We start from the raw sequence: 14305 nt of genomic DNA, 5'->3' as shown, positions 1-14305 counted from the left end.
CATCGTGTCCTTTTCCCCCTCATGCCGTATCTTGGTATCGGTTTCAAGAGCCTCTAAAAGGGCATTCCATTATCATACCGGCCAATAACTGATTACTTCTTCCCTTCACACATTTTAGCTTACTGTACGGTCTGTACCTGAATTGGATCCGAATCAACATACCGAGTCTCAAGCGCTGAGATCAGCCAGAAGAATTTTCGCACATCGAGGCTGAGTTACGAAGTCGACTTAGCTAGTTGAGAGACATCAGGCCCATACGGGCGCGCATGGAAAATAGGGCATAGCTTGGTTCTTGGGGAAAGCGAGTACGAGCAGCACACACACCTAGTCATTGTAGTTGTTGTAGTTGTTGTAGTCATACCGACTATTATCAGTAGAGGAACTATTTACGATAGTCAGGTTGAGGTCTTCAATAATCATGTACTGTACATAGATAGGATTCAGTTCGTGGGTGAGCTAAACAAGAACTTTATAAGTCTCTCTACCGGTATCAAGCATCCCACAGACTCGTCAGTGTAGTCGCAGGATGCTATGATAGCCATTTTTCGAACGTGTTGTCTTCGACAGGAATGGTTGGACAATGGATGATGACATGGAGACTAAACTCCAAGAAACTGATTGGGATAATAATTTGATTTTTTTATATTTTTTTATTTTTAAAAATTGACTTTGTGTCAAGCGGATGTGGCGATCATTCTACTTAATAGACATGGTTCATGTTCTTGATGCGGAGAATCCCTCCCCTCCTTATTAATATTTTTAACCAAGGGTCTACTCCATATAATAAGTAGGTACCAATTACCTACGATGTAGTGCCCCTTAACGATCAAGATCAGTTGACGACTTACATGGGGATTATGAAGAAACCAGAGAAATTGACGAGTTTGTCGTTTCATTCTTTCCAAATCCCACTTCTAGAGCTGTGAGGCTGGCATTCAATAAGTGTATCGTAACGCCATACCCAAGCTAAAAAAACAAAAACAAAAAACAAAAACAGATGGTGGTATTCTTGGTGGCATATTATCGGTTGGCGCTGCTCTTCTCGTATTTCCCTTGTCTTAACTCTTTCTTATGTCTTCAAGGTGGAGCGGAATGTGTCTATTCGGTCCAAATCCAACAAGCATCAGATCTGTTGGTTATCTCGTGATGAAACTCGCATCATCGGTACTATAGCGGAAATCCATAATACATCGGAGAGTCAAGCCTTTCAAGGGTGTTGCACAATACAAGTTATATAACATATATGGAAACGGAAATGTCACCGGCAAAGGTTGTGTCAATGGTATGAAACGGCTAAAGCGAATCGGTCGTGATTGATTATGTACAGGGACAAGAACGATGATGATTTACACAGATCTACCGGTGTTGAATGTTGAACGGGGTGAAGTCCAAAAGATGAGGAATGTTCCCCAAATCCCATTTCCGCGGTTGCTAATGATAGATAGATATTGTATTGTATCGTATACGGTATGATGTGCTTACAAAGGATTCTTACCTAGTGTTCTACCAAGTACCTGCCTAGGTACTGCCTAGGTACATCCACATTCAAGGTACCAATTCATTCAATCAATCCCCTCAGCAACTTCCCTTACTATCTCTGTATGTGCTAAATACTTTTATTACTAAAGCATGGATATTTTTAGGAATTTCCCTTTCAAACTCAATTGATCAGCCAATCGTTCTTCTCCAAAGTCGAATGTTGTGCGGATCTCATGTTACTCCGTACACTTGTCCCCGGTGAGCATACCATCATCCCTGATAGGCCGTGACAATATTTGTTACATTCCATAGCGGTTCTCTTTATTTGCCATTCGTTAGCAAATAACATTTCAGTATGTGAATAGCTCTGTAGGGTTGTACCCATTCTTTTTCTATCTCTCTAATCATGAACTTCACAACTTCGTTCGACCTTTCATAAACCCACCCATGGTGAAGATTAGAGGAGAAAATCATTCGTTTTTTGACTCCATTCTCTCCCAATCCACCCCCAATATATTCGGTTTCATTATCATATCGAACTTCTCATATTTACAAAAGTTTATCACTCGTTTCTTAAACAGCAAGGCGAGATCGTTCGTATTAACATCTCATTATTTACTCCGAGGGTTCCACTGGCAAAGTACCAAATAAGCTCCTGCCAAAAATCCCTACCTGCCTACCTAGAGGATACACTCGCTCACTCAAAATAAACTTCCGCTTCTCCCACTTGCGCCATCGAGATTGTTTGGCATCTCGATATATTGGAATACTCCAGATCCCAGGTCTTACTTATCACTCGTTCGAAAAAGAGAGAGAGAGAGAGAGAGAGAGAGGGAATACATACATACATACATCTATCGTACATGTTTTATTCACTCGATTAAATCACTCCATCTACCTACCTACCTACCTACATTCGTTATTTTCAAGGAATATTCATCAATCAGTACATGGACTTCTGTAACGCCGCCACCTCCTCTTGACTTTGGTCGACCAAGGAACCAAACCCACAACACTCTACAGGGATAATAAAACAATCCCTCTACTCCGTGCAAACAACATAACTTTGACCACTGTTTGACCGCCATCAATGTATGTTTCCCCATATTCTTCATTATTCTAAAGTTATACTTGCCCCTCATAATCGCTTTTGTTGCAAAGCTTGGAGGAAGAAGAGTCTAGGTGTTGGATATCTAATTTCTCTCGGGGAATTCGATTACCACTGCCTCATTCCTTCTAGCCGCTCTTGCCTGCGACAGAGACGCCGAAGTGATTGAAGTTGGAATATCCTTCTGAATCTTTCATTCATTGTTTAATAGTATCTAACAATTACACTCGAATAGAATTATGTCTCCTCCGAGGCTACCTGATCATGGTGAATCACAGAGATCTCACCACTATCGAAATAACTCGCGGCGCGCACGAGTTCAAGATGAAGAAACCGTCTATTATACTCTCCCACCAGCTTCGCCTACACATGAAAGTCGACCTTCGAAATCTTCCTTTGCTGATACAGCATCATCTCCACTGACTCCAACAATGTCTCGTGAACCAATCTCACCATCGCGAAACACAACACCTGCGACTGCGATGTCGAGGAAGCGCAGTCTTATTCGCCCCGAACGTAACAGAATCGATGAAAACCATCCCAACTACCACTATCGCCAACATGCCGCCAATATGGATACACAACCTTCAACAACTGGCAACGACCCCATAATGGAGGATATCGAGGCAGGTGCTGCGAATACAGAGACTTCGGGGCTTCGATCATCGGGGGAAGCGGAATCTGACATTGCACCACCCGCAAGACGAACCACACGCGGTCATGGAGCTGGACCAGAAGACCTCGCCTCGAATGAAAAGACCGAATTTGCTTCAAAGTCTCGAGGAAATAAACTGAAGAGGGAGAGGGTGCCAAAAATGTCCAAGGAGGAGAAGGAAAGGCAAAAGGCCCTCGACACTGTCAAACCACCTAGTCTTTGGAATGTTTATTGCGCCATTGTAACCTTTTGGTGTCCAGGGTTTGTTCTCAAGTGTTTTGGCTTCCGTTCTAAAGCACAACAAAGAGCTTGGAGAGAAAAGATGGGACTGATCAGCATTATTCTCTATATCATGGCATTTGTGGGATTCTTGACGTTTGGATTTACCGCGACAGTGTGTGGGACGGGTTCAGGTCTACGATTACAAGTCAACCATGTGGATTCTGGATATATGATCTTCCACGGTAACGCGTATGATCTTTCAAAATCAGAACATCCCGCTGCAACAGGCATCACAAATGGGGCAAACGTTCTCTATGACTTGCCCCAAAAGTATGGGGGTATGGACGGAAGTTTCTTGTTCCAGAATGTCAATGGCAAATGCAAAGGTTTGATCACTTTAGCTGATGGATCGGACGTTCCAACCAATTCTGACAAGGATCTTGCATGGTACTTCCCTTGTCATGCATTCAATCAAGATGGTTCAAGCTCTCCAAATGAGACAACTGGTGCTTATTTTGGGTACGCGTGCCATTTGCAGGCAGATGCTCGCTCATCATTCTACGCACTCAATAGTGCTGGAGCCGTCTATTTCACCTGGGATGACATCAAAAATTCTTCAAGAAACCTGATGGTTTACTCTGGCAACGTTCTTGACCTAGACCTTCTGAAATGGTTCAACACCACTCAAGTTTCCGTTCCATCCAGGTTTACCACCCTTGCCGATAAGACTTCATCCGCCAACGCCGCTGTACGCGGCAGGGATGTTACACATGCCTTCCAATCTTCAGAGGACAAGAAGATTGCTCAATGTTTCGAGCAGATTATTAAAGTTGGAAGTATTGATACCGAAACTGTTGGATGTATCGCTTCCAAAGTAGTCCTTTACGTCTCTTTGGCGTTCATTCTTGCCATTGTTCTGGTCAAGTTCGTCTTAGCTTTGATATTCCAATGGTTCATTGCCTCGAAATACGCCGCATCAAAGACTTCTCAATCATCCGACCCCAAGAAGCGTCAACAACAAATCGAAGAATGGTCCGATGATATCTACCGGGCTCCTCCAAGAATGGCTGGTGATATTGGTAGCTCCGCTGCGGGATCTGGATCTGACAAGACAAGCAAACGAACTAGTGTGTTCTTGCCAACAACATCTCGTTTCTCAAATCCTTATGCCGCTGCTGATCGATCATCTCGCGTTGGACGTCCTCAACCTACAACCATGGCAAGTCAAGCCTCGACAGCTCAGTTGATTCCCCCAAACCCTATGTTCCGAAATCAGAACGGTAGCCGAAACAGTCTTTTGCGAACTGATAACTCGAATGATCTCGATGGGTCTGGACCTACCAGCTTCATTCATGATCTAGTAGTTCCTCAGCCACCAAAAGAATGGGAACCATACGGCTTCCCTCTGGCTCATGCAATTCTTCTCGTGACTGCCTATTCTGAAGGTGAACTTGGTATTCGTACGACCCTCGACTCTATCGCTACGACTGATTATCCTAATAGTCACAAAACTATTCTGGTTATTTGTGATGGTATTATTAAGGGTGAAGGTGAACCAAAGTCAACACCAGAAGTTGTTCTTGGCATGATGAAAGATTTTGTCACTCCTGTTGAAGAAGTTCCTGCATTCTCTTACGTCGCGGTCGAAAGAGGTTCAAAGAGACATAACATGGCCAAAGTGTACGCTGGATTCTACGATTACGGTGCTGATTCTACTATCAACGTAAATAGACAACTCCGAGTTCCAATGGTGTGTATTGTAAAGTGTGGTACTCCTGATGAAGCCACACACCGCAAACCTGGAAACAGAGGCAAGCGTGACAGTCAAATTATCTTGATGTCTTTCTTACAGAAAGTCATGTTTGATGAACGTATGACTGAACTCGAGTTTGAAATCTTTAATGGATTCTATCAAATTAGTGGCATCTTCCCGGATATGTATGAGGTTGTTCTTATGGTTGATGCAGATACAAAGGTTTTCCCTGACAGTTTGACACACATGGTATCGGCAATGGTTAAAGATCCTGAAATTATGGGACTTTGCGGAGAGACAAAGATTGCGAACAAACGTGCCAGTTTTACAACTGCGATACAAGTTTTCGAATACTTCATTTCTCATCACTCTGTCAAATCTTTCGAATCGATTTTCGGTGGTGTTACTTGTCTTCCTGGTTGTTTCTCCATGTATAGAATCAAGGCTCCAAAGGGCGGTAACTATTGGGTTCCTATCTTGGCCAATCCTGATGTCGTCGAACATTACTCGGATAACGTAGTAGACACGCTACATAAGAAGAACTTGCTACTTTTGGGAGAGGATCGATACCTCTCAACACTCATGCTTCGAACATTTCCCAAGCGTAAACAAGTATTTGTCCCACAAGCTGTTTGCAAAACTCAAGTACCAGACTCTCTTTGGGTTCTCATGTCACAAAGACGAAGATGGATCAACAGTACCGTCCACAATTTGATGGAATTAGTTTTGGTCAGAGATCTTTGCGGTACTTTCTGCTTCAGTATGCAGTTTGTCGTCTTTATCGATCTCGTCAGTACTCTGGTGCTTCCCGCTGCTATTGCCTTCACAATCTACGTCGGTAAGTAAAATCGTTCTTCATGAAATTGTCATATCTTACTAATCATTTTCTAGTAATCATTTCGATTATTCGTCGCCCTGTCCAAATCATTCCGCTTGTACTTTTGGGATTGATCCTTGGTCTGCCAGCAGTTTTGATTGTTATAACAGCTCATCGTTGGGTTTATGTTCTCTGGATGATGATTTATCTTGTCTCCTTGCCAATTTGGAATTTCTTACTCCCAGCATACGCCTTTTGGAAATTCGATGATTTCTCATGGGGAGATACTCGTAAGACTGCGGGTGAAAAGACCAAAAAGGCAGGTATTGAATACGAAGGAGAATTCGATAGTTCAAAGATTACCATGAAGCGATGGAAGGAGTTTGAGAGAGAAAGAATCTTAAGAAGTAACCCAAGTTGGGTTAATTCAAATACTTCATTGAATAAAGAAAATCATCGTTGGCAGCAACATCAATATGATGATTATGCGGATAGTTGAGGTGGCTTGGATAGGGTTATTCTGATGGAAGGGTAATGAACGGGGTCGATTAGACTTTGCTTGTTGTTTATTATTGAGCGTACATAATGCATCCCGTGTTTGGAAAGTGGGATGAAAAAATTCCATGATTTTTTGTGGGTTGGGGCGGTAGTATAGTCAGTCAGTCAGTCTCCCTTTTTGAAAAAGAGGGCGTAATATTATATTGTTTTGTAATCGTAGTCTTGAACTAATTTTGGTGGTTTATGAGGCTTTTTTGGGGGGTTTTTGATTGAGGGTGTGGGTGGATGGGGGCTGTACACGGTTTTATGAGATTATGGGTTGGGGGTGGGAAAAGTGGAAGGTGGCAGGTGGTATTTATATAGCGTTTGTTTGTTTGGATGGATGGATGTGAGCGGTGAGGTGTGAGGGGGGGTGGAATTAATTATATTCATCTTTTCATTCTTTTGATCTCGAATGGATAGTTGTAAGTGAGCGAGCGACTGGAAGTTGTGAGTAGCATGCATGTAGGTATCTAGATTACTTGTATGTGTGTGATTGATGATGAGTGATGAATTTAGAAGTTTGTAATTGATGATTGATAGATCTTGTGGATTGGGATTGGAGTTGGATTGGAGTTGGAGTTTGATTCTGAGTTGGAGTTTAATTCTGAGTTGGAGTTTGATTCTGAGTTGGAGTTTGAGTGATGAGTGATTTGTATGTGATGTGTGTGTGATTTGTATGTGAAGTGATGTGGGATGTGGGATGTGGGATGTGGGATGTGAGGTGTAGACTCCTGATCAATTCAAGAAAAGAGGCGAAAAGGGAGGGGATGAGTGAATCTTGGGTCATCGCAAGTGTATACTCTGGGGTTGGTGATGGTGATGGTGATGGTGATGTTGTTGTTGTTGTTGTGTGCTAGGTTGGAGGGGGATAGATGGGTTTCTGAAAGGTGGATGGTTGGATGGATGGTGGGATTATTAGTGTTGGACTTGAGGGGATGAGAGGGAGAGGAATGGGGGAAGGAAGGAAGGAAGGAAGGAAGGAGAGGGAGTAACGGTATGTATAAATCATAGATGGGAATAATATTGTGGATAGGAGGATAGTAGTGTGAGGGAATAAGTAAATGAATTAGTGGATATTTGGGTTGGGATTGAGGTTGAGGTTGGGGTTAGAGATGAGTTGAGTGGGTGGGTGGGTAGGTAGGTAGGTAGATGGATAATTGGATTTTCTAGAGTGGATAAATGAATGAATGGTCATTGAAGTTATGAATATTGGACTTGGACTTGGAAGGAAAGAAAAGGGAAGTAAGGAAGGAGAGTAAGTAATGGATGGTAGTAATGGAAGTAGGTATGGATGGTAGGTATGGATAGTAGGTATGGATAGTAGGTATGGATAGTAGGTATGGATAGTAGTGTGAATAAGCGAGTGAGTAGACGAGTGAGTGGATGCCAGTATTGGGCTTGGGCTTGGCAATGAGTTGGGTAGGTAGGTGGGTGGGTAGGAGGGCAGGTAGGAGGGCAGGTAGAAGGCTAGGTGAGGGTTTGTGTAGAGTAGTACGTATGTAGGTAGGTGTCGATGTATACTGGTGTGTATGTATGTATTTGTTGTGGGATGGGATGAGATGGATGGAAGGTCAGATAGAATGAGAGGTTAGATAGGATGGGATGAGATTGGAGGGGGGAAAATCCTCAAGTGGTTTGTTCCGTATTTATCGATCGCGATTGTTGGATTGGATAAGGAGTAGAGCAGAGCAGATGGTAGTTAGTGAAAGTATGGATGTGGATGTGGATGTGGATGTATTGTTGATAGATAATGAATAGATAATATTGAGAGAGTTTGATTGTGGGCGGATTTTTTTGGATAGTAGATATAGAGCTGGGAATTGGGATTGGAGTTTGAGGGGAAGGAGAAGGGTGAGAGAGGAAAGGGGATAGGGGAGGGGGGATGAAGATTGAAGATTGAAGATTAGAATTATTAATGTTTATTTTCTTCTTCTAGTCTGTATCAAAGAAGAAGAAGGAGTATGTTTCCTCGATTTTGCGAGTCGAGAGGTGGATGTAGATGGGATGAAGGATGAACACTGATGAGAAAAACTAGAGGAGGGAGAGAGCAAGAGCTAATGGAACGGCAATCGCAATCACAATCGTATTCAAATTCGTATACGTAGTAGTAGCAATAGCGTTAATCCCAAAGCGGAGCGAGATAAAAAGTTCTATGATATTGAATAGAAGAGAATGAGATGGGATAAAATGGGATAAGATATAAATATAATATTTGATCAAGAAAATATAATGGGAGAATAAGATAAGTGGGAAGGAAGGAAATACTATCGAGATGTTAAAATGAGATGGGGTATTTTGTGTGCTATAGTAATATAATTTGAGTGTGAGATGAGAAATGGGATTTTGGATTGTAGATTTTAGGGGATGATATTTTTCTAGATCGGTTCTGTTTTTGAGTATTTATTATATACTAGGTAGACAGGTAAATACAATATAACAAATAGCAAGTCAACTCATTTCTAAAGAAAAGAGAAAATTACTTTAATAAAAGCTTGAGAGAATCTTAAGGAAATTATTATATTAGAAAATTGACTAGTTGATTAGTTGACTACAAGTGAGTAAGTAAATGAGTTGACTACAAGTAAGTAAGTAAATGAGTTAATTATATGATAAAAGATTCAATCTAGATTTGAGTTTAGATCTGACCTACCTTGAATTTGACTTCAAGTTTAGAGAATATAGAGGGAAGAAAATAAAGGGTTGAATGAGTCTGTGTGTATATATAGATCTAGGTATAAATGTTACATAGAGTTGAGAGAATGAAATATAACTATCAACCTCCAACTTTCAAGAAAAAGATTCGATGAAGTGTACAGATTCTACATTTTATTTGTAAAGGGAATATGTATGTTTAGGTATTTATAAGAATGAGCAAGATATCTATAAGTTGTTTCATTACTACCTAGATAGTTATGATAGAAGGAGGAGAAGATGATGAGTGGACGAATAGGTGAGCAATAAGTAGGTAAATGGGTAGTTATGTCAACTATACTGTATGTAGTATGAAGAATTAGAAATATAGGAATTCGGGGATCTGTATGTGATGATGTATTCAAGTAACTAGACACCACAACAGAACATAAAAGAGAGAAAGCGAGGAACATTTTCATGTACAATCTATATACAAGACAACTTTCTAAACTCAATATTCGATATTAGACCATGAGATAATACAATATAATGTACGATGCAGTGTAAAGTAGCACAATAATCCCCAATCCAATCACCCTCATAACTCCTATCCCATCCTATCCGAACTTGCGGATTTGTATTGAAAACTTTTCGTAAAATTTCTCCGAGTCACTGATTATCATCTATACTTCCATACTTCCTGCCCATAACACCAAAAAACCAATCTTCACTTGAACCTCCCTACCCTTTCCTACCCCATTCTATCTCTCTGCGGTGGACTGGGTGTATATGCCGTTACACTTCCTCGATAAACATACGCTTTTCGCCCGAAAAAACAAAAACAATTAGCAACTTCGTATCTCAAAAATCGAAAATCAAATCTTAATTCAAAAAGCATTCAAAAAGACAACAGAATAAAAAAACAGATCATCTATCCTCCTTATCTTTCCATCCCTCTTGTTTCATCAGATTATCTTCGAGAAGTTGATACGTACGTTGACCCTTCTGTAATCCAGCTAATCCACTCCTCTCCATCATATCCGTGAATGTAGTGTTGTGACTTCCTCCTCTTTGTCCTTCTACTCCAAATGTTGGTGGTAAACCGAGATGATTTACATTTTGTGATTGGTTTTGATTTTGTTGTTCTCTTACTTGTCGAAAAGAACTCGCTGTATCGGCATCTGTAAATATATTTATATCTTCAAAACTCGGTTCGCGTTGTAGAGGAGGAGTAATAGGTCGATCAGGTGCACTTCCTTGTTTTTTTCTTTGAATATTGAGTGGAATTGGTAATGCTGGAGGTGGACTATTTTGATAAGCTATGTTGGGACTATTGGACATTCCTGTGGCGGTGGATTTTCGAAATAAGGACTGAACTCGTGTTATGGTTTTATTTCTTCGAGGAGTACCATCTGCAGATGTTGAAGGAGTTTGAGGCATTTTGCGAAGGAAATCGGTACGAACGTCGCTGGTGGGGACAGGGTCGGAGATGTTTCCAAAGGAGGAACCGCTTTTGCGTTGGGAATGTTTACGCCGACCGAGACAGCATGTGGTGAGAAGGGTAAGAATAGCTCCTATAGCCATACCTGGAAATAACCCGATGAGGATTGCAACAACGGGGAATTTGTCGCATGTTTCTGGGATGATAGTTATAGGTGTGCCGGTTGAAGATGGGGTTGAAGTAGACGATGGGTTAGTGAACGAAGGACTGCCAGAAGTAGCGGTTACTTGTGTACCTGAGCTCGTGGTTACAGATGATGTTCCGCTGCTCACCGCAGAACTCTGTTGTTGACCTGGAACGGAATCCGCTTGATCGGCGTTCATCTGACAGTTGCCATTCACGCAAGTGTAACCAAATGGACAGCAATTACTTCCACATTTTTCCAAAGTTGCTGTCAGAGCTGTAGTTTTGAGTGTATTTTCAGGATGTGAAGTGATATTTTGTTGAGTGATATCGCAAGTAATAGGTTGTATAGTGCTACAATCACTTCCACTAGGACAACATAATAAGGTGGTGTTTTGTGCTAAAGCTATACAAGTCGAAGTGGAAGGGCAACAAAAGTCTGATGGTAGCCCAGTATTTGCACATTGTACATAGCTCGCTTGAGGACATGTTGCCCGCTCGAAGATAGTGTTTGCTTGCGCGAAATTTGAGCTTAGAAGACAAACGAACATCAATAGCGAGTGTTTGCTGATTCGACTTTGCCTCATAGCTGCGACCATTTGTAAGGCCACTTTTCTTTCCGAAAATGTATCAAATCGTGCGTAGACCTTGAATCAGTGAACTTTGTGTTAAGATGGCTGGCAAAGTCAAAAGATATCAATAGTATGAATGAGTGTTAGAAGTAGGAATAAATGATACAAAAAGTATTATTGTAGAATATGCAAAGTCCGGAAAAAGTATATCACGAGAAGAATTCGGGGAGAAATTGTGAATATAAAAGAGTAGCAAAGAAAGATAAAATTAGAATCGAAAGATTTTTTTCCCGCGTGAAAGAATGAACAATGAAAGTCAAGAGATTCCAGAAAGGAAAAAAATGGAGCGGAAGTTTTTGAGTATGAAGAGAAACAAACTAAACTTCCTTTGTTCACTACCCGATCAAGCGTTTGACTTGACTTTCGTCATATAGCGTTTCTGTAAGAGACTTCTACTTCAGAAACACATGGTTTTAGAGGAATCAAAGGTCATCCATCACTCATACATTCTTCAATGATGACCCATATCCATGTCTAGATGGTCATTCATGCGTCGACCGTGTACCTTCGAATAGGATATTTAGCAATGATATCCATCACAAGCTACACATGGGAGTACTGGCTCTCACAGCAGCGGTTCGAGATGATGAAAATAGTTCATTGGTGTTGAAGTTAGAGTTTGGAGAAATTTCAGAAAATGAGTCAATAGCCAATCAGATGGTATGGGGGTCTTCATCGTGAAGTGATTGGAGATGGACAAGTCATCAAGCGCTGAGAAGAAAGATTTGATGTTGAAGTTTTGACGCGAATGACTGGTAAATAATGACTTGAGTAAGTTGATTGGAGAAGAAGAGCAGAAAGGGAAATTGACGCGCTGGTTTGAGTTTTGACAGTTTTTGATTGGTTAAAGGGGTTTAGGAAGTGAAACTTAGGTAAGCCTATGTAGAATGGACTGGTGGACTTGGAGGACTAGAGGACTAGAGGACTGGAGGACTGGCGGTCTAGACTTGTGGAAGTTAAAAGACAAAGACAAATGAGAGTCACGAGATAATTATATTGCTTCCTTTTCGCTGATGAAGGGATCATTGGAGGAATTGGAGAAGAGGAGTAATTGAAGTAACCAAAGTAACTGAAAGAACAAACATTATACCGATGATTAATATCTATAGTAACGCACTACTACTACATCATCATCATCATCATCACAATATCAGAGAAATGTGGCTTCATTCGGGGTCTGTGAAGGATGTTTCTTTATGAAGCTTTCTCTTGACAGATCTCGCAAGAGTGTGCTGGTTGTAGGTATTCAAAAGCCTGTGCGGATTGTGAGTACTGTACCTATCGATGTACATCGTATGGATACCGGGATGACTGTAGTGACAGTATCTCACAGCATTTGTTGAATGTTTCTCTCTCTGCTTCTTCCTTTCTTCTCCTTCCTCAACTCACTCCTCATTCAATACTCGCTTTTCTTTCACGATGATGAGTCAAATTGAAGCCGATTTCCATACGAATCAATGATTGATCGATTACCTTTGGAAACTTCTACAGTACATACAACTTTATATACGTTGGAGCAATCTATTTCTATTTCTATTTTTATGGTTATCCTCCAAGGCCAGTTAAAGTTCAGTCAGATGGAAATGTTTCTCTTTAATTTGGAAAAACACGAATGCCAAGTCTACCGAGGTCGTGGCTTTCCCTTATCAGGTTGTTTCGCCGTTGAATCCGGTAGCTCTCCAAGATGATCTCTACGATGAAGCTGAATCGTATGCCGATAATTACCAGTACGGACGACGTCGGAGTATTGTACAAGCACAGGGCAGATAGGCAACTCAACTCATCCATGGCGGTCTTTTAGATTCCTTTCAATTTTGGCAACTATTTGAAAAAAGAAAGTGGGCGTGCAAGACATGTGTGTATATGGATTGGAAAGTTTGTCAGAGCAAGTTTGGTACCGTGCTCTTCCTACCTAGTTCCTCTATCTTTGAACACGGGTGACGGGATTGAGTTCGGAATTTCTAATATTTCTCCCTCGAAGTTCTCATGGCATGCGATGGTCATGATCTTCTGTCGGATCTTCTATTGTGTCCCATTCGAGTAAAAATTAATCAAAGGAAATGAGATGATCTTTCTATTATGCTTGTTGCTAGGGTTGAGCTTCGTGCCAAGCTTGATAGATAGATAGATAGATTGAGTGATTGGAGGTTCTTACTAGCCTGCTCCTTACAAACGTTTAGTCAGGAACGGAACCGATGAAGGGACGGCGGTCAGTCTGTAGTATGTACAGAATTACAGGATTGTGGGTTTTGTGGATATGAATGATGTGAGTGGTGGTTTGTGAGTAAATTGTGAGTTTGTGAATGGGACTAAGAAAAGGTACAGAGTGGTAAAGGAGGGTAAGGACCCCTGTTTCCTTGTGCTTGGAGGGAACGGAAAGACAACGGAAAGACTGCATGGTTTGGATTGTACCTGCGTATGTTGCCGAAGTGATACGATAGAACACGAAAGGGGTGAAAGAGAGAGAAGAGAGATGAGATGAGATGAGATGAAATTATGATACGAATGATGTATAGGTACCCTACTAGGCAGACACCGGTAGGGAGAAAGGTAGGTAGGAAGGTATGAACTTTGAAGTGTGTCGGTACCGGTACCTGAGTATACCCAGAGTGTATATAAAATAAGTTTAGACGATAATGAGAATGACAGCAGCAAGAGAGACAGACGGAGAAAAGCCAATAGCTACCTACCTAGGTACGTACCTACTCTGTTGGTATGAATTGATTCATAATCTGGGGAAGTTGTTACCGGGAATCCATCTGAGCTTAGCTAATCCAAGTCATAACCTGAAGTCTATCATAAACATTTCACCCAATCGGCCACTATGAGATATTATACTTCTCA

At 41.3% G+C, this 14305-nt stretch overlaps 2 protein-coding genes across 2 annotated transcripts; one reads left to right on the top strand and one right to left on the bottom strand.

Annotated features, from left to right (window-relative positions):
• The first annotated feature begins 1316 nt into the window (after positions 1–1316).
• On the top strand, positions 1317–6890 carry EAF01_000184 (uncharacterized protein). The gene is made up of 4 exons (XM_038908434.1): positions 1317–1550; positions 1644–2571; positions 2823–6055; positions 6109–6890. The coding sequence occupies exons 3-4, from the start codon at positions 2827–2829 to the stop codon at positions 6531–6533; spliced, it is 3654 nt and encodes a 1217-aa protein (XP_038775340.1). The 5' UTR covers positions 1317–1550; positions 1644–2571; positions 2823–2826; the 3' UTR covers positions 6534–6890.
• A 3242-nt stretch (positions 6891–10132) lies between these two features.
• Positions 10133–11428, bottom strand: EAF01_000183 (uncharacterized protein; the record flags this gene model as incomplete). The annotated part of the gene is made up of 1 exon (XM_038908433.1): positions 10133–11428. The coding sequence occupies one exon, from the start codon at positions 11426–11428 to the stop codon at positions 10133–10135; it is 1296 nt and encodes a 431-aa protein (XP_038775339.1).
• Positions 11429–14305: the final 2877 nt, after the last annotated feature.

Source organism: Botrytis porri, assembly GCF_014898465.1.
Source record: "Botrytis porri strain MUCL 3234 chromosome Unknown BPOR_001, whole genome shotgun sequence".
In the NCBI taxonomy this organism is placed as follows: domain Eukaryota; kingdom Fungi; phylum Ascomycota; class Leotiomycetes; order Helotiales; family Sclerotiniaceae; genus Botrytis; species Botrytis porri.
Note: the sequence above shows the minus strand (reverse complement) of the source record. Positions and strands in the feature narration are given on the sequence as shown.

What these genes read in the sequence shown, in the direction of transcription:
- EAF01_000184 (XM_038908434.1), top strand. Translation starts at nt 2,827, where the DNA reads ATGTCTCCTCCGAGGCTACCTGATCATGGTGAATCACAGAGATCTCAC. An exon ending in TGCCTTCACAATCTACGTCG is followed by an intron (nt 6,056 to 6,108) that starts GTAAGTAAAATC and finishes ATCATTTTCTAG; the next exon opens with TAATCATTTCGATTATTCGT.